A 21,674-nucleotide genomic window follows, 5' to 3' on the forward strand; every position below is an offset into this window, starting at 1 on the left:
ACTTTTTTTGGATGACGTCCAGACTTTTTGTGAGCTCCGCGTTTTTGGGCCCAAGCTGCTGGTCAACGTCCAATACCCCGATTAACCGGCTCACGAGGCCTCGACTGACCGCATACACTTTCGGAACAATCGACGACCCCCTTTACGCTTATCACCCACGCGACATTCCGAGATAAGACACGAAACCCGATCCTTTCCCTGATATCCCTGATATTCCGAATCAGCAATCCTTTCAAGATGGCCTGCCAAAGCTGCCGCTACCAGGCAAGACTCCTGGCCCGGAGCCTGCGCGCCACCGCCGACCTCGCCTCCGCATCGCCGTTCCAGCAGCCCTCCATCGCCGCGACGTCGCGCCGAACGGCACTGACGACATCCAAGACCGGCTCGGCCGCGACTACGGCGACTGCCATGGGAAGGAGGCACTTCAGCCAGACGGCGACGCGGCGGGACGCGGCGCCGTCGTCGGGCGGGCTCAAACAGGCCATCGCATCGGGCATGATGGCTGCCGCGCCAAAGACCATGGCCGCGACCCTGACCACCTCCCGCCTCGAGGCGCTGTACAAGATCTGCTCCTCGCCGGCGCTGTACAAAATCTCGGAGCAGGAGCGCGCCAAGGATATGGTGCGCATGACAGCTGAGGGAGAGGAGGTTGGAGACCCCATTGGGCCGTGGTTGCAATGTGCGTTTCAACTATTTCCTTTCCGGCTCCCACCTTGTGATGGCAGAAAGCCCCTCATGTTCGAGTTATGATTGCATTGATACTGACACATCCTCCAACACAACAGTCCTCGATCTCCAACCCGGCTTCAGCTCCTGGTCCCAAGCCACGATGCTGCACATGTATCTCGTCCTCGCCCGCCTGCGCTGCCTCGACCGCGACAGCTCCCGCAACCTGCAGCACCAGTTCATCGACCAGTTCTTCTTCGACTGCGAGCGCATGATGCACCTCAACCACGGCATGACCTCGTCCGCCCTCCGCCAGCGCTACCTCAAAGAGATCTTTGTCCAGTGGCGCGGTCTCATCGCCGCCTACGACGAGGGCGTCATCAAGGACGACAAAGTCCTCGGCGCCGCCGTGTGGCGGAACCTGTTCAAGAGCCGCGAGGACGCCGATCTCAGACAAGTCGCTGCTGTGGTCGGGTGGATGCGCGCTACGCTGCAGGACCTCGAGTCGGCACCCGTGGAGGATATCCTGGTTGCGCCGGCTAAAGTGTTCAAGAGGGATGTGAGGGAGATGTTTGCTCTTGTTGATGCTGTTGGGCCGCAGGTTAAGGGGGATGTTGCTAAGCTTGGGGGCGATCAGGAGCAGGCGACGGCAGCGAAGGCGTAAGGGAAAGATGAGAGAGAAGCAGCGGGGAGGAGTCGTATGGCGGCGGATCAGACAATCCGAAGGATCCGTGGGTCGCTGTAGTGTATCGATTTTGGGGAAGGTGATGAGAATCATGTACAGCATTGACGGACGTCGCAGACTGTAGAGCCTGGCATGGGGAAGGGAGATGCTGCAGGCCTTGTAATTTTGTACAATCACCAACGCATATTAGAGGTTTCGAGACGGAATGGAGGATTTACGAACAAGATTCCATCAAGTTCATTTGTTTTGTAAATGTAGTCATCTCATTACTCCTTCCCGTAAGTGGAGATGAGCAAAGGAAAAAGAATATCCATGACCAAACAGATACGAGGTCAAATCTTCTCCCACATCTGGAACTCATACCTCGTCCCATTCTCCTCAATCTCACCCCCCTCAACCTCCTCACCAACCCACTCGTCAAGCCCCTTCTTCTCAACCTGGGCCCATTGCCCCTCGCCGCCGTCGCCGCCGAGCTTCAGCGGAAAAAACGCATCACATTCAAACTCCCCCATCACCCTCGTCAACAGAACCCTCTTGGCTTCAGGAACCTCGAGCGCCGCGCCGTAAATTTGCGCGCCGCCAATGACAAACACCCTCCCCAGCTTGCCAGCCGCGGCCCCGCTGGCATCGGAGCGGAGGAACGTGAGGGCCTGGTCAAGGGAGGAGACCTTGACCGCGTCCTTTTCGAAATCCGTGGCCGCGGCCGGGCCCGACGAAGCATCATGAGAGCGGCTGATGACGATGTTGAGGCGGCCTTTGAGGGGTCTGAAGCGCGGCGGGATGCTGTCCCACGTCTTGCGGCCCATGATGACGGCGTTGCGGGCGTCTGAGGGTGCCTAGTGCCCAATTATATTGTTAGCAATCGAATAGTGCTTGTGCATTGTGATGAGGTTCATGCAGTATCTTGTCGCAATAGCCGCCGGTGAGACCAGGCTTCAAGAATTGTTCAAGGCTCCCATGACGCATGAAGCGAGTTGAGCGAAAGAAGCAAGACATGACCCTCTACGTACCTGTGGAGGAAGCCTCTTCGTCACGCGCGCAAAGTAAGCCATCTCCTTCTTTAGTCCCGTCCACGGCAGGCCACCCTTGGCGCCGATACCCATGTTGCGCGTTGCCGCGACGATGAGTGTGAGTTCGTGGCTCATGATGACTCTCTAGTGAGTGGGGAAGGCTTTCCTCCCTTTTTTTCAAACGCTGTTCTGCCTATCGACGAATAAGTCGTTCTCTAGGCCCGGATAATTCGCCAAAGAATGAGGGCAAAAAAGTAGACTGGCTCCGAGAGTGATGTAGTGTAGGTACTCTGTTACCTTGGGTTAGGAGTGTAAGTGTAAGTGTGAGGTGTGTGGTTCACTCTGAGTTTTGCGCTAGGTGAGTGACAATTGGTGCCGGCCGATTGGTGGGCTCGTACGGAATGTCGAATCAAAGGTAACAATGAAAGCAATTCACCACTAACAACCATATTTACGACAAACCAAGTCCGGTCTCCAAGTCTTTGAACATTAGAATCCTATTTCTACGGCAGATCTCATCCTCCTGGATTATGGATATGTTAGTAAGTTCTTGATACAAGAACTCTTTAGAACTACTCGCTGGACCAGGCAGCGTCAGATATGTCACATCATGCACTGTACAATCTGAGGCACATGGAAATTCCTCGATCTCCCAATCCTGGTATATTCGCACTTGGTATAATATAAGTGACTTCCGAGTCACACTTAACCAGCCTAGCCGTTGCTGGCCACAGAACCTGAACGCCGTCGACGTATTGCTCGAGAAAGTCATCCTGAGAATACAACCATACGCCCATCATTAAGAATTCATAAATTCCCTTCCTTTCGTTCACTGGTCTACCACACAGCCCTTCATCTCAATTCCACTGAAGGGAAATACCGCGGTCCAGCGAACCCTTTGGCAAGGACCGCTTGTATATCGATATTACTGCCAGCCGCACGACTACTACTCCACATCTTTAAGAGTATGAATCTTCCAGCAACCGGCGGATCAAAGCGTATTGTGCATTTGCTCTTGTCCTTCTCGATAAAGAACTTGGCATGCGGCGCCAATAGCCCACGCCCACCACCGACAGCCCGAACAGCCTCTTGCGTTGCCATCTGATTCGCCTCAACAGCCTCTGCCAGTGACATGTCATTAGGGTCACGGCGCCTGTTCGTGAAAGAATAATCTTCAAAGTCGGATGCAAATGGATTGCCGTCGTCGCTGCTGTCACTCTCAAACGGCAAGGACCCAATTCTATTGGGGGCTGTCCGATTCGCAATGATTCTAGGTGTATCATCGTCGTCGGTCTCTTCGTAACTGCATTCGGTGGTGATGTTGAAGGGCGGCAAGTGTGTGGTGAACTCCGCCGGGATCTGTGCTGTCCGACTCTCATTTTCATCGTCATCGTGTCCCAGACTGTACAGCCGTCTCTGCCGAGTGTGCGTTCTAGTCACAGTCGTCCCGTCTTCGTGATGCCGTATTGAGATTATCGGGGCGAGTGCTCTGGTGGCCGTTGCGTGACCTGATCTCTGCGGAGCATATTGTATTTCGTATTCCGCCGTTCGCCTAAGAAGCTCATCCTGATTCATGGAGACAAATATCATACCCTCCCGCACGCTACATACATGTGTCAGATACGGCTTCCAGAAAATAGGGTAGACTTCGAGATACTCACGGTGAAGAGTAATTCGATGCCGGTGCCTTGATGACAAGTTCCTTCAAGCTGAAAGCAGTACCGCCTTGGTGCCGCAGAATGATGTTGCAGCGGTTAGACTGTGTGCAGTATACAGTCTTGTCGTCCTTGAGGATGTTTTCGTGGGCGTGAAGGGTGGTGTTCTCATAAAGTCCCCCATCACAGCTCATGATTTCCATCTTTAGTTGACCTGACTCGACCTGGCCATATCGTCCATATCGAAACCCCGTGAAGCTCTGGGCAATTCGTTCAGAGTCCAGCTTTCTCCTCTTCACCCTCCGATTCTCCTCTGGGTACTCCTCCGATGGAGGTAGAGGCGAAAGATTTGGCGGGGATTGATTGGGAGGCATCCTGGGCGGCGAAAAGGGTGAGGAGCTGTACTGGGCTCTCCTATTCCACAGAGCTCTGACTGCTTCCAAGTCGTCTTCTGTGCCGTCAGTTCGTTGACGGCCGCTGATTGTCCTGACTGTCCTGTACCCAAAGACTGGGGGCAACTGGAGGGGTTGGCGCCGGGCGTTATCGTCGTCGTCTCGCTGGTCGTTCTGGTCGTTTTGCAAGATATCTAGCAAATTTGAGTTTTGGCTCCAGCCAAGGTTGTTGTTTCGGGAGAAGCCAAAGTCGTCCTGCGCTTGGGACATGAATGCCGTGAAGCCACTCAAACTGTTGCCCACGAGCTCGTCGTACTCGGCCTGGAAATTCCGATCAGCCATGTGCCGCGTGAGCTGGTAGTAGGTTTCGGCCTGGTCCTGCGTAGTATAAGGCTCGGGCTCCCAGGGGTGTCGTCGTGAGGTGTTTGGGGAGAAGGTGAGGCGACTCGTGTCTCTAGAAATCGGCGGTAGTGGGGGAAGCCTGCGATGTGGTGGCAGGGGCGGGTAGCCGTCGTCGTCTTCGTCGTCGTCGTCGTGCCTCTGGGTACGTTGGCTCGGGTCTGGCCGTTGTGACGACATGCTTCGTTGGCAAAGGTTTCAAGGACTCAGCGACGCACGCGCCAGGAGACAAACCAGTCTGTGAAAGTCTCCTGGTGCTCCGCTCGTTACTGTCGACGTGAGATAGGCGACGGCGGGAGCGGGAGCGCCGGTTTGAGGGGTGCGAATTATGGGGTTTAGTAGGATCGAGTGAAGGTGGGCGACTGGTAGTGATTCGTCGTCCAGCTACCTGGAGGGTTATCGACCGGGGCGGCGACTAGAAGAGTGTAGAAGTGTCAGTAGCCAGCAGATAAGGCGAGATCGTAGCACAGAAGAGAATGCAAGGCGTAGCAGCCCGTAGGAGTATAACTTGGTCGTACGGGCTGAGCTGCCTCGACCAGGATTGTACTCACAAAGGTGGCGTATGCGAAGGGAGGTCGCTAGCCCAAGTTTTGACCCTCGTCGCAAATAGTAAATCGAAGAATAATGGGAGTCTGGAGCTTGGTTTTCGTGCTGTGGGTGGCAGAAGCGGGCAGAGTATGAGTGTAGACAAGAGGGCCAGACGGAGCTGGCGCGAACGGCCGTCGATGCAGCTCGGGTTGTGTCGTCAGCAGGTCGGCGGAAAAGCAAAGATGGTTGGTTGATGATACAAGTTGGAGTTGGACTGAAGTGCCGCTGACCGCTGGTGCTGGTGCTGGTGCTTGGATTTCCGTTCCAAGTCCCCCTCGACAGGAGGCGAGCAAATGAGCAGACAGCCAGTGACAGCGGTGGGATCGCCCTGCTGCACCCGCTAAAGAGAGACCCCCCCCCACCTGGCCCTGCCCATCGCGGGGTTTCGTACCTGTAAGAACCAGTGAGGCAACGGGGGAGAGAGAGGGGCGTCGGCACCAAAATGCTACGAGATACATCTGTTAGTATGCAACGCTCCGCCAACCAAAGGTACCACTTAAGCGTGGCTTTAGCGCATTATCCGTGTTAGGGACGCCGAGGACTACGTTCCATGCGAGCGTTCCTACCTTACCGGACCAGGGCCGCCGCGTTACCTAACAATTCTTTTGTTGAAGCTGCCTTCCTTGTCCAAGCTTGCTCTGTTACCTGCCTAGGTACCTTAGCCTCGACCTCAAAGTGAACCCATCCCGTCCTCAGCCTTGCTTTGTGAGGTGAGAGATCATACTCATATATCGCCATCACTTCCTTCTGTCTGGGATTTTACCTTGTGGAAAATCCATCAACTTTTTTGCTGCTTCCGTCATTGGATGAGCTCAATCTGCGATACCCCCTTTTCATCTCTTACGACGGACCCAAGACCGGTCTCACTTGACGCGGTCTCAGCTCTCACCTTTCGCTTCATTGCGCCAACTCATCTCACAAGCCAAACGACGACGCGCATGACTTACTGAGCTGCCCTGACGATTCGCGACTCCATTACGCAGAAAACGAGGATACTATTCTTTTGCGATCCATAAACCCTCATCGGTCAACGCCACTCTCATCTCGCGACTTCATCATGGAGGAGCAAACGCAACCAAAGGAGACGCCGGTGCAAGAGACGCAGGCGCAGCAGCCAGCACAGCAACCCGCACAAGAGACCACAGTCCCGAGTAGCAACGCGCCAGCTCAGGAAACGGCTCTGCCTCACATGCCTTTCCCCAATCCCTCCAACGGGTTCGATCCCAGCATGCAAGCCGCGCCAATGGACCAAGTACTCCCGGAAGCGTTGCAGGAGGTCATCCCCGGAGCCATGCCCGGCATCCTCCCCGGCATGTTGCCCACCGGCGAGATGTTCATGCCTCAGATCCTCCAGCAAAACGGACAGCAGCAAATCTTCATGGGCAACGATATGCTTCCAAACATGCCAGCTCCGGCACCGGGCATGAGCGCAGGTGCGTACGCCTGAGCCATCTACCTACATGAGACCATACGGACGGACTGACTCTTTGCACCAGATGAGATTGCGCTCTACGACCGTCAAATCCGCCTCTGGGGCATAAAGGCACAGGAAAAGATCCGCAACGCCAACATCCTTCTCATCACAATGAAGGCCCTCGCCAACGAAATCGCAAAGAACCTCGTCCTCGCCGGCATCGGCTCCCTCACCATCCTCGACGGCGCCCCCGTCTCGGAATCAGATCTGGGCTCCCAGTTCTTCCTCTCCGAAGAGGAGCACCACGTCGGCCAGAACCGCGCCCAGGCCGCCGCCGCCGCCATCCAGAAGCTCAACCCGCGCGTCCGCGTCCATGTCGACGCCGAGGGCATCAAGTCCAAGGGCACGAGCTACTTCTCCGCGTTCGACATCGTCATCGCCACCGATCTCGACCCGGACTCCCTCAATATCATCAACACTGCCACCCGCCTGCACCAGCGCGCCTTCTACGCCGCTGGCACCCAGGGCCTCTACGGCTTCATCTTCTCCGACCTCATCGAGCACGACTACGTCATTGAGCGCGACCTCGGCAACGTCGCCACCAAGCTCGCGCCCGAGACGCGGACCCGCAGTGTCGTTGCCGTCAACACCAAAAAGGAAGGGGGCAAGACCATCGAGATGGTGACCAAGCGCGAGCTCTACTCGACCTGGTACCTCGCCAGCGACGGCGCCACCTTGCCCGACGAGTACGCCAAGAGCGCGCGCAGGAAAAAGGCCGTCAGCCCTGTCATCTCATGCCTGCGTGCCCTCTGGGACTTCCAAGTCCTCAACAGCGGCCGCCTCCCCAGCCACACAAAGGAGGACCTCGGCCTCTTCACCAAGCTCGCCACGGCCAAGCACGCCCAGCTCGGCCTGCCCTCGGAGACGCTGCGCTCCGAGGTCCTACGCGGCTTCCTACAGAATATCGGCAGCGAGATGGCCCCGGTCACCGCCATCCTCGGAGGCCAGCTCGCGCAGGACGTCATCAACGTCCTCGGCCAGACCCAGCAGCCCATTCAGAACATGGTCATCTTTGACGGAAACACCATGGAGGCGTCAGTCCTCCCGCTCCATCCCGTCGGCGAGCTGGGACGCGGCCTCCTCTCGCTCGCTGCGCCCGGCGGTCTCATGCCGAATGGCGGGGGCCTGATGCCCGCCGATCCCGGCATGATGATGAACATGGACGGTGCGGTAGACTTCAACCACCAGATCCTCACTCAGTAGACCAGTTTTGCCCGGGAGTGGTTTTAAACATTTGCGGTTGTGTGTATGTGTATAACAATTTCTCGCGAGGAGGCGGAGATTAAGGTAGAGGGAATCGTCCCGCGCATCCCCTTTCTCTGTTACGGAAGAAACCAAAATGGCTCGGATACATGTAATATCAGATACACTGTAATCAAAACACAAAGATTGAAGAGGCTCACGCTCCATTTGCATACTATTCTCTTCCTCAAATTATGTGACCTTTGAGCACTTTAACTCAAGTTCTCCTCAAGGACCTCTCGAACTCCGAGCAATGCCGCTTTCTCCTAAAATGCAAGGCTGCCATAATGATGCCGAATCTTATCTGTGGCTTAGGAAAGCTGTGGGTAGTACCTCTCATATGAACAAACAAGCAACCGTTTCTGAGTTCTCTCTCTATGATTAAGGAATAATGGAAAACCACTCCCTAAAGCTACTCCTCGACTTCGTCTATATGGTACATGTGATTATCCTAAAAGCACAAAAGGAGTCAGTTGCAACCAAGGGCAAGGAACCATCACAAACTTATAGCAGCTTTCCGATTCCGCCTTCAAGCAATCGACAGGCTCACCCTCGATTAATTACTAAAGATGTTGGTAGTATCACTTACCGGACCGTACGGCATACACGGGAAACAGATGGATCACGACTTCACTCAACAAGGCACGATCAGGAGCACATTTCTCAAAACCAATTCTTCTTTTCGTATTCATTATCATTCCAAATATGCTGGGGCACCATTGAACCCGGCTTCTCGGCCCTAGCTCTAATTTCATTCAATGAGCTTCTCCACCTGGTTTTTCAGCTCAGCCTTCTCTCTCTTTCTCTCTCTCTTTCACCCGCATAGGGATGATGCGGACAAAAGATCTTCATATGTGGAAGATCAACGTCCGTGATGTGATAATAATACATGCTCTTTTCGCTTGTCCCGATCCGCTTGCAACATGATTCTCGGATCCCATTCAGGTTTTCTTGGGACCTGGCTTATTGGCAGTCGTCTTCTTAGCGACCGCCTTCTTCGTAGTCGCCTTCCTGGCAGCTGTCTTCTTAGCGGCTGGCTTCTTGGCAGCCGGCTTCTTCACTCCCGCGCCTGTTAGACCTTCCTTACTTGGCTTCAGCTCTGGCAACTTGAGGTTCTGCTCCTAGCGGGACCCGCGTCGCTCGTCGCCATTCTCATCTGTCTTCTGGCGCTGAATCCTATTATTGTTTATGTTCCAGCCCCGAATTTGGACAGGACCGCGACGCGGAGGGGGTTCTGTAGGCGCATAATCTTTGATGTTTTCCTTGTAGTCATACTGAACGGTTCGCAGTTCAGGGCCTTGAGGCCAGCCTACTCTGTGAGCAGGCAGGGGAGCGGGGGCCAGCTTGGGGTATTTGCTGTTTCCCTGTGCACTTGGAGTTGACGAGCCACTCCCAGCCCGACTTCTAGACGGTTCGCCGGGTTGCTGTGGAACGAACTGAAGATTCGGAGGGCTTTGTGCCGGAGCAATGGATGAGTAAGTGGGAGACATGCCTGGGTGCCCATAAGGCGGCGGTTGCTGCTGCTGCTGCAAAGGTGGTGGTGGAGGTTGCGAGCCTGGGTAGGGTGGATACTGGTTCATCATGGGTGGCAACCCAGGCTGCTCCTGTGTGTATCCATTGTGGTATGGCCTGGGTGGACCAGGAGGGTAGAATGAGCCACTGTTGGTGCTCATATAAGGTGGCGGCGGCGGCTGTTGCTGTTGTTGTTGTTGTTGTTGTTGTTGTTGTTGCTGTTGCTGTTGCTGTTGCTGCTGCTGCTGCTGCTGCTGCTGAATCTGATGTTGTTCGATCTGAACACCCTGCTCCGGTGCAGCGGGAGCACTCTTGCGGCCACGAGACGGTCGCAAGGGCGGAAGCGGCGAGCTCCTGTCCTGAGAAGGGTTCGTGAATGGCATACGGGATGAAGAGCCAGATTGTTGCAGCTGAGGAGAGGCTTGTGACATTGGTCCTCCTTGCATAGGCATGCTGGGCAATTGGTAGCCTTGCTGGCTCTGACCGTAAGCCTGTTGTTGATATTCATGATGTGCGGCCGAAGCGTCCATCGGTGCAGAGTAAAGACGTGGGTCAATCATGGGGTCTGCTTGCGGCAGGTGTTGCTGGTTGTGCGGATGAGGCAAGTGCTGCTCGCTGTAGGCCGACGAAGCACTGTGCTCGTGGTACATGGAGTGCCGGCGGGTATCATTGGTGGCGTCGATCGAGGACCTCATTTGAGACATCTCGACTGGGCGAGCAGGGGGTAATTGGTTTGAGTACGGATCTCTCATCGACGGAGTCTCGATAGATGGGTGAATCCGACTGTCTGCACCTGGTGAAGCGATTCGGGGTTCGATCCAGCCGACACTATCGTTTGAAGGAGCGGCCTGGATGCGGAATTCAGCGGGTATGGGCTGAACCACATAACCCGAGTCGATGTGATGATGATGATGGGAATGGGGAGGGGGAGGACCGTCAACTGGAATGGGTTGGCTGATGGGAGCATCGGCCATGATTAGGTCGACGGGCTGAGAAGGGTACGTGGAAGTAGACGCATCGGCGAGGATTGCGAGCGCAGTAGTGTCGATGGGCTCTGGCACCAGAACGGGAGCTGGAGGCTCAACGGCAGCTGACTCGGACCCTCCAAATATGTCGCGAATAGCGTCATAAGCACGGGTAGCAGGTCTGACTGGAGTCGGAGCGGGGAGGATCACCGGCTTCTCCTCGACAGATTCCACGACCTTGGCCTCTGCCTCGACGGCTTCCGCAGCCACGACTAGCTCCTCCAAACCAGCAATGTTGAGGGCAGAGTCGTTCATAGGGAGGGGCGAAGTGGCAGGCGTATCTTCCAGACTCGCTGGCTCGGACTCCTTGACAGACTCGGCGATGAGTCGTTGCACGGCATATTCTTCCGAAATCTCCTTCAGAGCCTTGAGCTCAGGTCCCTCAATGTCTTCAGGAGAGATGTCCTCCTTTTCACAGATAGAAGAGAGAAGTGCACCCATTCTTTCCGAGTATGGCTTGTCGGCTAGAGCAATCTCGACCTTTGCGACGGGGACGACACGAGACGCATGGATGGTCTTGCCTGAGGGAGTAAGGAAAACAGTGGGATGCATCGGCTCTGCTTCTGGCTTTGGCGGCTCAGGGTCATTCTTGCTCGTGGGCAGGAAGCAACCCAATCGGGGGTGAGTACCGTGCTTCTGGACAAGTTCCACGTCGTAGTCTTCTTCGTCGAGATCTCTAGCATCCCAACGGGCAAGCAGAGGATCAAAGTGCCAGGTGTTCGAGTTCGGCTTGCCGAGATACTTTCCACGCTTAGCGAGCGTGGCTCCATGCCTAGGGGAGTTGGTCGAATCACGGAATCCAATCTCGTCATCATCGAACTGGAATGATGGAGGGACAATGAGACGATTCGCGATGCTCGCTCCATTCTTGGCTGTCGGCCGGTTGACTTGTCTGCACCCGTATTCATCTGGCTCTGAAGCCTTTGCCGGCAAGGCAGGCTCTCTCTGGTCAGCGGTCAATGGACCCTCAGGTACCGGCGTGCTCTCATTTGATTCGTCTTCAATGGGAGCATGCTGAGCCGACATGATACCGGCAATGTGGCGGACGGGCGCGACATCGGCAGCAGACCTCTTGGAGACCGGCTGGCCATCCGGTTGTTGGTTGGCTTTGCGCTTGCTGGTTCGTCCTCCAGTCGCCGGCGCGGAGGGTGGCGCCAGGGTCTCCTTCGCCGTCTGTGGCTCCGCCCAGGCAGCCTGTCTCAGGGCATGGGCTTCGGTGCCTTCGACAAGTTGAGGATAGGGAACGAGTGCTCCGTCAACGTAGACTTCATAGAGGCCGAATTCTTGGGCTTCCTTGTCCGAAATTTGCTTATAATTCCAGCCGGCGTCGACGAGCTGAGGCCAGTGTGAATAAACGAGACACGCAGAAAAAAATTGAAATGAAGAACAGAATGAACTTACGTCAACAGGAAGACCATGATCATGAAGATATTCCAGAAGGTTGAGACGATGAAGCTGCGCATCCAAAAATCTGTCTTCCGCATCTTCAACTCCGTTCTAATGCCGCGGGTGACGTTAGCAGATGACCAGGGAAGGGAAAAAAACATGACATATCAGTCGGGGCCTCACGAACCTTGAAAATATCGCGAACGGCGCCGAGCTTGGCATGTTTGGACTTGAAGACGGTTCTGGCCGCAGTCGCCAGTTTGTTTTCCAAGTAAAGAAGGGATCTTTCGAAGCGGGCGCCGAGATTGTCCTCAATGACCTTGAATTCCGGCACCGTTTTGTGGTAGTCCTTGTCATTTGTGAGTGTGTCGATGGAGCGCGAAGCCAGATCTTGTAGCGCTGGCTTCACGGCATTAGCGAGAGCCGCGTACTGTGCCTTGAGCTCGCGTTGCCGTTCATAATTTGCCTGGACTTTGTCGTCTGAGAACTGCTTGAAGCGGCCGCGTCGACCAGTGCCGGCAGTGGCTGCGGGTTTGGGAGGCTCCTTCTTAGGCGCGACAGCTTTTCTGCCCCGGCCTCTACCACGGCCCTTGGCCTTGGGAGTGAGCTGAGGCGTCGGAGTCGAAAAAGACTGCTCCGGTGTCTCAACGTCTGACATGATGGCGATGGCCGTTCATGAAAGAGACGTGAAGGCAGGAGAAATGGGGGTATGTGGAGGCAAAAGTGAGAGCGGGTATGGTGTAATGAGATGGGGGCGTCTGTGAGATGGGTAGAGTAAGGTAGAGGCGCGGTACGGGTGGGAAAATTGAGATATGATGCGGCCGAGGAATCCTCGGTCAATCTCAGAAAAGGCGTGAGCAGGCGCGATTGCTCGGGGTCAAGAAAGTGCTTTGGCTTGAAGATGTCTGTAGGTTGTTGGCTGTTCGGAGAACAGGACCAAGGTGTGTGGGTTGGACGGGGATGGTAGTGGTGTGGGCTAAGAAAATGACAGCCGGCTGGCCTCTCTCTGCAACGAGCGGAATACCTCAATGAGAGACCAGCTTGAGAAGGGGGTAAGTGGAATCAGGGTGAAGATGAGACTCGTGCGCAGAAATGGTTGTAAGAGTGAGCCAGCGTGAATGAGGTGTTGAATTGGGAGCGTGGAACGAAGATTGCTTCGCTTTTTTCCCCTTCCTGCCTTTTGCAAATAATACCAGGCGGAGCGCAGCAAAGGCAGGAACAGACGTGACCACCCTGCTACAGCGAGGCGGAAGGCAAGGCCCAGCCCAGCACTGTGCTGCACACACTTACACCGATCTGGTAGGAGTAGGCATGATTTTCCGCGCCCTGATTCGTCCGGAGGACTAGAAAATCCGACGACCGCAAATAGCCTTCTACCCCTGTCGGCAAAAAAGGGTAAGAGGTACCCGGTACATAACGATTCTGCTATCTGGCCGTCCAAGGTGCTGCTGTCACGTACTTTGCGGCGTACCTTACTCCGTGCCTTGCACGTATCTGAGTGCAAGCCTTTTTTTCCAAGAGCTGGCTCGCTCGGGTCTTCGTAACGAGCATTTGCGACTTGGCAGGCCAACAGGCGAGCATGCCAGCATTGCGTCTGTAAGCAATGATGAATGCCTGCGGTCTCACTGTTCTAACTAACAAAACCTCCCTGCACCGATGAATACCTACCTTACTCATATGGCTGCCTGCTTCTGCGTTTGTGTTCCCCTTGTGTGATGGCTTTCCTTAAACGCGTACCTACCTATGACTACTCTGTACGTACTCGAATACCCATAGACCAAGGCGTGACTTCTTGTCCGCTTCTCCCGAACGTTCAACCTGTCACCTTGAGCAGAGGCAGCATTTCTCAAGCGCGCTCGCCATCGTGACGACGATCTGGAGACAATAGCAATGAGGCCGGCCGGTCCCGACTCCCTTTCCTCGTCACCCATGCCCGCCTCCTCCTAATTGTCCATGTACAACTAGCTCTAGGTGTTCTTACATGACGAAGCCACTTTGTAAATACCACCCGCCATTTGATGAACGTGCACCAAATGTAAGCAGTATTTTTCATACAATCATCTTCCTTGCTTTACACATCTTCCAATGGTATCTGTCTTTCTTACTGTTTCTGGACAGTGTCGTCTCAATCAAACTTGGCGAAGCAGATATTCTTGCCTCAATCTCGGGTTCCTCAGGCTATTCGGACGAGTCGGACAGCCTGTCGGACGGGGCGACTTTTACAAGTCCTGGTCCCGTCCGGGTGGGCCTGTTGTTAAACCAGATCCCGAACTCCAGCCGGACGGCTGCAAGTTCTTTCTCAGGACCCAGTGAGGTGCAGCATTGTGTTGTTGTTCCGTGGCTGGTACGGCTGGCTCACCGATGAGTATTCTGGGCTTGATGCAACGATAAACGAAATTCAATTACGTATATGTTGAAGCACACGGCAGTGCTATACACACTGCTCCGTTACTCACGATCTGGTGACGGCCAGCAATTGATGGTCATTCTTTCCTGGAGGGCTGTACACAATCATAGCACTGGCATGCTCGCCTCCCTTACGTCTGCGTACCCCAGGTACTACTATCCGTACTCCGTACGCAGCAAGTCGCCAGTTGCTCAAGGTTCGGGAGTGCCAGATAAGCCTCATACATCCAAGTACCGGCCCACTTAGCTAATAAGAGCCACGCTAAGAAGAAGAGACGAACAACAACCACCATCAGACACTTCACACCAAAAGATGCATACAAAAGCAATGAGTCCAATAGATCACATAGAGATGAGTCTGGGCCAGCCCTCAGTGCTATCAAGAGTAATACTCCCACGAAGGACGACGAGGTGTCTTCCAAGTTCGATAGATCCAAGGTAGTCAGCTCCTTACCCTCTCCTCCCTGCAGCATCTGCAAACTCGAAGGTCCATCTCACGGCGCACGCCCGGGGTGCGCGTGGCCCACGAGTCCCCCTGGCGCCTGAACAGCACACTCTTCCTCCCACGTACCAAATGTACTGGATACCTCCCAGGTCCCGTCTCCCGCCGCCCTCTTTCTCATCCGCCCCCCTGTGGTTATCCATAGTCCGGTGTCGCCCAATCCACTCCCCCGTACGGGTACTAGGGGTCGGTTTCTAAGGAGGCCACTGACACTTGACGAGCTTGGAAAAAAAAAAAAAAGCGAAGGGTTCCACGGCTGAACCTCGTCTATTCCCGAGCCGCTGGAGCGCGCCATGCCTGCTCACCGCCGTAGCGTCGCAAAAGTCAAAAGGTACGGCAGAAAGAGAGCCCCGGGGAGAAGGGCAAAAAAAAGTTTCTCAGTCGCGGTACAACAGAGCGTGGGGTACATACCTTACACACCCTTCCCACCCCCCCGGGCGCCGACACGGGTAGCAGCAGCACCGCCGCCGACCACCACATCCCACTTTGCACTGCGACACACGCCGTACGCCGGACGTCACCTCGAAAACCTAACCCAGTTTACGACCACCGCAAAACGGTCCGGACCGCGAACTCGGCTACCCATTGCGCCGCATACTCCCTCCGCCGAGCCACCAGCCTTTCTCACAGCCCCTCGCCCGCCATGGCCAAGAAGCGGAAGCTCGGGTCAGTCAACCACAAGAGCCACTTCGTGGACACGGTGAAGAAGAAGACTGGCGGCGCACCACAGAACAACAACGGCAAGAACAACAACAAGAAGAAGAACCCAAAGAGCGCTCAAGCCATTGAGAGCGACGCCAAGAAGAAGAAGGCGCAACAGCAGTACCACCAGAACCAAGAGCCCGTGATCCCATTCTCCAAGGAAGACGCCATCCTGCTGATCGGCGAGGGCGACCTCAGCTTCGCAGCGAGCCTCGCGACACACCACGGCTGCCGTAACCTGACAGCGACGGTCCTCGAGAAGAACGAGCGGGAGTTGCTGGAGAAGTACCCCCAGGCCGCGGAGAACATTGCGCAGATCAACGGGACCGCCGCTACCACAAAACCTACCAAGTCAAAAGCAGCAAAGAGCGAGGGCGATGCCGATGCCGAGGATGACGAGAACGACAGCAAGGAACCCGCCGAGGCCGAGTCACCGGAAGCAGGAGAGGAAGAGGAGGAGGAGGAGGAGGAAATCGACGAAGACGACAACGAGAAATACAAACCCCCCGTCCAGAACAACAACAGGGTCCTCTACAACATCGACGCCCGCTCCATGAAACCCTTCACCCGCAAATCCGCCCCGAACCACCGCGGCTTCCACATGTCGGCCCCGACAAAGACGGGCATCTTCAACCGCATCCTCTTTAACTTCCCCCACGTCGGCGGCAAGTCCACCGACCGCAACCGCCAGGTCCGCTACAACCAGGAGCTCCTCGTCGCCTTCTTCACCTCGGCGCTCCCCAGCCTGGCGCCCAAGGGCACCATCGTCGTGACCCTTTTCGAAGGCGACCCGTACACCCTCTGGAACGTCAAAGACCTTGGCCGGCACGCGGGCCTGCAGGCGCTGGAGAGTTTCAAGTTCCATTCCCGCGCGTACCCGGGCTACAAACATGCCCGGACGGCGGGGGTTATACGGGAGAAGAAGACGGGGAGGCGAGCGGGGCCGCGTGGAAGGGGAGGAGAGGGCGGCGCGGAGTTTTGTGTTTATGCGCAAGGACGAGGCGCCCGAGGCGCAACCTGCTGCCAAGAAGAAGAGGAAGCGCGGCGGGGAGGAGAGTGATAGTGAGGATGAGGTTTCTGAGGTGGAGATGGAGGAGCCCTTTGATGAAACGGGGGGCTGGGTTGGGCAGGAATAGTCCAACGACAGAAGCGGAGAGGAGGGCCTGACCATGTCTGACAGTAGAGAGGGTCCGAGGACGAACCCTTCATGGACAACGAAAGTGCAGAATGAAGGCATGAGCAGTACCTGAAGTATAGATGGCCTAGTGGAGGAAGATAATGCCTGGGACCGGCAGACAACGCAAGTTCGAAATTTGGTGGCCCTACATAAAGTCACGGGCAGCTCATTCTTTTTTTTGGTTCCGCTCTACCTGTTCCAACCATCTCAACCACTTTAGATTCTCAGGTTGGCGAGGACTGAAACCCCCGGGTAGAGGAGGTGAAAGACCCAGGTCCATGAGGAGAGGATATGTGGTATCGGATCTGCTACTTTTTCTAGTGGCATCTCGCACTTGGCATGTATGGCACGGCGTTCATCACGGGATGGTCAAGTCAGTCTCTGAGAGTAAGAAAAAAAAAGTTATCTGGTTTATAGAAGCAAAATGGATGCCTCAAGGCCCTCGGGGTAACAAGGAGAGAAAGGGAAATTAGCAATAATATCGATGCTTGAGTCCATCTTATGTCCTCAATCCACGATGTGTGTAGATATCACCTAGCGGCGCACATTAGAAAACGTGGTTCTTTGTTTAAACGTCGAGGTCTCCATTCACATCCATTACTACTAGTTCAAGTTATGTTTCTTATCTGCCTTTTTCCTTTTGTACAAAAACGCCGATTGCCTGGTGTGACTTTTTGTTCGTCATGATGCCCAAATCTGATTGAAAAAAAAAAGGGAACCCAATGCCCGCCCGCCTTTGGGGATGATGCCATGCCGCCCTGTTCCCATCACTTCCCATCACACCAAAAAACCAACATATGCTGGGGGGTTGGTGAAGAAAAAAAGAAAGAAGAAGAGGAGGAAAAAAAAAAAGGACACAATGGCCTAGGTACAGCTTTTTTCACTTGGCCACGACCAGTTTTTGTTCTTTTCCATGACCAAAAATATCCACATTATAATCGTAACAAAACACCCTAAACAGAAACCAAAGTATCTGAGAGATCCTTTGTTTTGTTTGGGTGGGGGTCTGCTGATTCCCTTCCAGAACGAGAAAAATGCAACATGCCTGCTTATACATACGAGGCCGAGAGAGTTCCTTCACTTCGGCTTGTTCACTTAGTTGACGCCCCACCCTCCGTTGGAAATCGCACAATCTGGGTATCCCTAGCTTCAAGGTACAACGTCTCAAGCCTGATTCAGGCGTTGTGTCGTGGCTGTGTCTAGTGACCCATAACCTCTTGCTGCCGAGCCACTTCATTCCCGGTGTTGGCAATGGCAGACTGATCGACAGCTCCTCCCACATTAACGGGGGGGTGACCGTTCAAGGTGCTTCCGATGTCCATAGCTTTGGTAAGCTCTTCTTCTTCCAGACGTTCAGACTCTTCGTTCTCTCGCATTAGAGCCTCCTCCTGCTCCTTCAGGGCCCTTTGTTCTTCTGACAGCGGCTCCTCAGGGGGTAGCAGTAGGTGCCGGATCAGCAGGAGGTGGCGGGGGAGGAGGCGGTGGTGTTGCACCATCCGCATCAAACTCCCTAAGGCGCTTCACAGATGGCTCATCTGAGGGAGTCAGGGTTTGTAACTCAGCTACCTCCTCCTCACGCTTGCGCTTGCGCTCAGGACTACCCACTGATCCGCCTTCCTCATTGTCGGACAGCACAACGTCGTCGGCTGGTGAATCAATCTCCTTGTTGGTCGAAGTGGCAGAGTCCTTGGACTTGTCCATGTCGCCTTCGGGAGTCGCCTTCTCCTTCTCGAGATGTCTGAACTTCACAATAGCCTTGTCCAAAAAGTCCTTCACATAAGCCTTGACCTTTCTAGCTTGCTTCTGGTCAAGTGGAGTCGTGGGGTCTTGGATTCGATTGCGCTTGTAGTCTGATGACACAAGTTTCTTGCAAACATCCTTGCCAAGTCGCTTAAGATCATCCTTGGGAAGCTTGTGTCTGTACTTATCGACGACATACTTGACGTGGGGGAAGAGCTGCAGGGAAGATTAGCAGGCGGCCAGGAGCTCAAACGCAGTCACACATACCGTATTCTCATAGATCTTCATCTGTTTGTCGATGCTAAGAGATCGCCACTTTTCCTGCTTGTTCTCCTGAACGGGAGTCTCTGCGCGTTGCGGTGTCTGTGATGCCGAAGGCCTGGGAGTTTGCTCCTTCGTGACTTGGTCGATAATGTTCTTGAGCAGCTGCTGCTCTTGCAACGCCTTGGGTGTCGACTTTTGAGCGTCAGCGGGCTTGGTGGGACGTTGCCAGGTCGTAGCACCGCTCTTGCTATAAAAGTACGTGTTCCCGCGCTGATCCGTCGCTGTAAACCATCCGAGTGGTAATGCTCCATGACCATTGAAGTTTTGGTGTCTTCGTTGGCGCGGAGGGCCATTGAAGAAATGTGTGTTTCGTTGCGGAATGTTGCTTCGAGGTCCTTTGGGGATTTCGACATTCTGAAGGGGGTCAGGAGTCGATTTCGCAGTCACATCCTCTTCGCGGTCCATGTTGCGCCTCTCTTGGAAGGAATTCGTGGCAGATGTGTTGGGGTCAAACTTTCGCTTCCCGATGCGGTAACCAAGCTCCAATTTGGACCATTCGTCTAACAACTTCTTCGACTTCGCGCTGACCTCTTCATGTTCAGACTGAGTAAGTACACCAATGGTGGCTTCAATCTTGGAGCCCTCAATCTTGTTTCGGGTCAGTCGCGGGAACTTATCGAGAATATCGAGAGCCTGGAGAACGACGTTGTGGTCGTCGATAAAGGTGTTGAGCGTTGTCTTGAGAATTTGGTAGGCGTGCATGCGCATGACGGAGTGGATCACCCGCTCATCCTCACACTGCTGAATACGCTGCAACAGCTTGACAGCAATCCATTTCTCCTTGCACTGCATAAGAGTCGCCATGACCTTGCGCGCATCATCATCGTCGAGGCTTCTAGCCTGCACGCTGTTAACGTACTCCTCGTCGTCTTCTTCTGGCTTCTTTTTGCGCGGCTTCTTGGCCACCGCTGTGTCCCAGGCATCACCGTCGTCAATGCCGAGCGCCTCCACTGTAGTAAGGGGCAACTTGGTCGCCCGCTCGGTCTGGGTCTTGCCACCAATGAATCCAGTGCAATTCGACTCGCCACAGTAGCAGGGTTGGGGGTCGGCTCCATAGCGGTCAACATTGTAGTTGAACACCAACTCCTCACCGGCTTTGATTTTGCGTGAGGAGAAAATGCCCATGCGCAGCTTTTCTCCGACGACCCATTTGTCGACGTAGCAATTCGGGTTGCATGAGTGGTTGCAAAAACGCCCCAGGTTGCCCTTCTTTGTCGCATCGACGAATTCGTGCTTGGTCAGCGACATGAAGTAAAAATGCTTGATGCCCTCGTCATCGTACTGTATCATCCGTCGTCGGAAGGTTGGCTCGTTAATGACCTCGCCAATGTACTCGAAAATGAAGTCGTTAGCCTGCATATCGACGTTGGCACGAAGTCCGAAGCCCTTCTTCTCCGTCTTGATGACTGAAACATCGGCGAACTGCTTCCGCTGAAATCTCTGATTCTGGCAGCCATCGCCACAGTTGCCGCCGCCAGCAAGGCACTCCATCTTCGTCGCCCTGTTGATGCAGTCGGAGTCTTCGCCGCACGATAAATTTTTTCCTTCATCTGCAGACGGGCGATTTTCAGTTAGGGAGCGCTCGCGACGGTTTCGCACAGGAGTGAAGGAGGGCGGGAAAACTTACGCCACTCGGAACGGCAGTCGCAGTCGAGAGCATCGTTGTCGGTCGAGCCCATGTGCTTGGATCCATACAGACAATCGGGTATGACCTGAAAGGTACTGCACGACTGCTCCGTGACGTCTGGCAGATCGTGGAATAGAGGCGACTCGCGCTTGACGGGCTTCTGTGATGCTTTGCGTGAAAGTTTCGGTCGCTGCGTGCCTCCTGGCGTCGAGATGCCTTCGCCGTTGACCATGCCCTCACTGGGCGACATGCTAGCGGAGCGAGACCCCTGGTTACTCTTCTTCTGCGCCGATGCCCTGCTTGGATCTTGCTCCATATTGATCCCGTTTGGCGCGACACCATCCTCAATCTTTACCTCCTCCATCTTCACCGTCGCCAGCGCTTCATCCTCCATCAAGCAAGTACGGGAACCCTCGGTAGGGCGAGTGCGCGAGACGAGGGATGTGTAACGGTATTTGCGGTTCGTATCGTCCAAAGCCTCGAGGAGCGACGGTTGCTCAGAGAAAATTCGAGAGGTGGGAAAAGAGCAATTTGCGATTCAGCCGAGTCGGTGCGCATGTAGGGGCAAGAGCTGTTGTGTTGGGTGGGGAAGGAAAGAAGGAACGGGAAGGCGAGAGAGAAAACGGGGGGACGAGTTGCGAGAGGCGGCGACGGCGCGTTGCGTAGTGAAGCGATTACTAGTTGGAACCAGAGATTCTCGGCATTGCAGACAGTCGCTCGACGTGCCGGAGATACAATTGGGACTGTTGAGGTCTTGCGTGATATAGAGTATGCCAGAGAAGGTCTGTTGGTTCGGCTGGCAGAGCACCCGGAGAAGGAGAAAAAAAAAGTGTAGTGAGTCCAGAACGAAGTCGCAAAGGACGGCGGACACTGGCGAGGATTATCTCACAGCAGTTTCCGAAGGTGCGCAGCCACTCAGCTCGTCGCGCTCGGGCTTGGGGTCTAAGAGCCTAGCCACTTCCCTGTGGTTGAGCCTGGGAGCGCCGCCGACAGCTGTAAGCCATTGTCAATCACGGCCAGCGACCCGATCCGACCGGCGGTGCAAGTTGCTCGGATCATATCTACCGCCGGGCCCCGAGGTCTGGCTTTTTGAAATCCGATCGCAGCTTCCCCAGGAATAGCATGCGGGAGATCTGCCCAATGGCTGCGTCTAAATAAACCC

At 54.9% G+C, this 21,674-nt stretch overlaps 7 protein-coding genes across 7 annotated transcripts; 3 read left to right on the top strand and 4 right to left on the bottom strand.

The window, feature by feature from the left end:
- Positions 1 to 237: 237 nt before the first annotated feature.
- Positions 238 to 1,330, top strand: cbp3 (Serine carboxypeptidase 3; the record flags this gene model as incomplete). Its single annotated transcript, XM_053194366.1, has 2 exons — positions 238 to 679; positions 786 to 1,330. 2 exons carry the CDS (start codon positions 238 to 240, stop codon positions 1,328 to 1,330), a joined length of 987 nt encoding a protein of 328 aa, XP_053048216.1.
- A 353-nt stretch (positions 1,331 to 1,683) lies between these two features.
- Positions 1,684 to 2,454, bottom strand: N0V96_007978 (uncharacterized protein; the record flags this gene model as incomplete). Its single annotated transcript, XM_053194367.2, has 2 exons — positions 1,684 to 2,187; positions 2,362 to 2,454. 2 exons carry the CDS (start codon positions 2,452 to 2,454, stop codon positions 1,684 to 1,686), a joined length of 597 nt encoding a protein of 198 aa, XP_053048217.2.
- Positions 2,455 to 4,018: 1,564 nt separating this feature from the next.
- N0V96_007979 (uncharacterized protein) lies at positions 4,019 to 4,987 on the bottom strand (the record flags this gene model as incomplete). Its single annotated transcript, XM_053194368.1, has 1 exon — positions 4,019 to 4,987. One exon carries the CDS (start codon positions 4,985 to 4,987, stop codon positions 4,019 to 4,021), a length of 969 nt encoding a protein of 322 aa, XP_053048218.1.
- Positions 4,988 to 6,452: 1,465 nt separating this feature from the next.
- Positions 6,453 to 8,072, top strand: AOS1 (E1 ubiquitin-activating protein aos1; the record flags this gene model as incomplete). Its single annotated transcript, XM_053194369.1, has 2 exons — positions 6,453 to 6,828; positions 6,892 to 8,072. The coding sequence occupies 2 exons, from the start codon at positions 6,453 to 6,455 to the stop codon at positions 8,070 to 8,072; spliced, it is 1,557 nt and encodes a 518-aa protein (XP_053048219.1).
- Positions 8,073 to 9,232: 1,160 nt separating this feature from the next.
- N0V96_007981 (uncharacterized protein) lies at positions 9,233 to 12,692 on the bottom strand (the record flags this gene model as incomplete). Its single annotated transcript, XM_065758178.1, has 3 exons — positions 9,233 to 11,983; positions 12,050 to 12,145; positions 12,222 to 12,692. The coding sequence occupies 3 exons, from the start codon at positions 12,690 to 12,692 to the stop codon at positions 9,233 to 9,235; spliced, it is 3,318 nt and encodes a 1,105-aa protein (XP_065613320.1).
- Positions 12,693 to 15,585: 2,893 nt separating this feature from the next.
- On the top strand, positions 15,586 to 16,704 carry N0V96_007982 (uncharacterized protein; the record flags this gene model as incomplete). The annotated part of the gene is made up of 1 exon (XM_053194371.2): positions 15,586 to 16,704. One exon carries the CDS (start codon positions 15,586 to 15,588, stop codon positions 16,702 to 16,704), a length of 1,119 nt encoding a protein of 372 aa, XP_053048221.2.
- A 1,545-nt stretch (positions 16,705 to 18,249) lies between these two features.
- SET2 (histone methyltransferase set2) lies at positions 18,250 to 20,906 on the bottom strand (the record flags this gene model as incomplete). Its single annotated transcript, XM_053194372.2, has 3 exons — positions 18,250 to 18,777; positions 18,829 to 20,435; positions 20,513 to 20,906. 3 exons carry the CDS (start codon positions 20,904 to 20,906, stop codon positions 18,250 to 18,252), a joined length of 2,529 nt encoding a protein of 842 aa, XP_053048222.2.
- Positions 20,907 to 21,674: the final 768 nt, after the last annotated feature.

This window comes from Colletotrichum fioriniae (genome assembly GCF_027942845.1).
Source record: "Colletotrichum fioriniae strain IMI 355084 chromosome Unknown scaffold_9, whole genome shotgun sequence".
NCBI classification, from domain to species: domain Eukaryota; kingdom Fungi; phylum Ascomycota; class Sordariomycetes; order Glomerellales; family Glomerellaceae; genus Colletotrichum; species Colletotrichum fioriniae.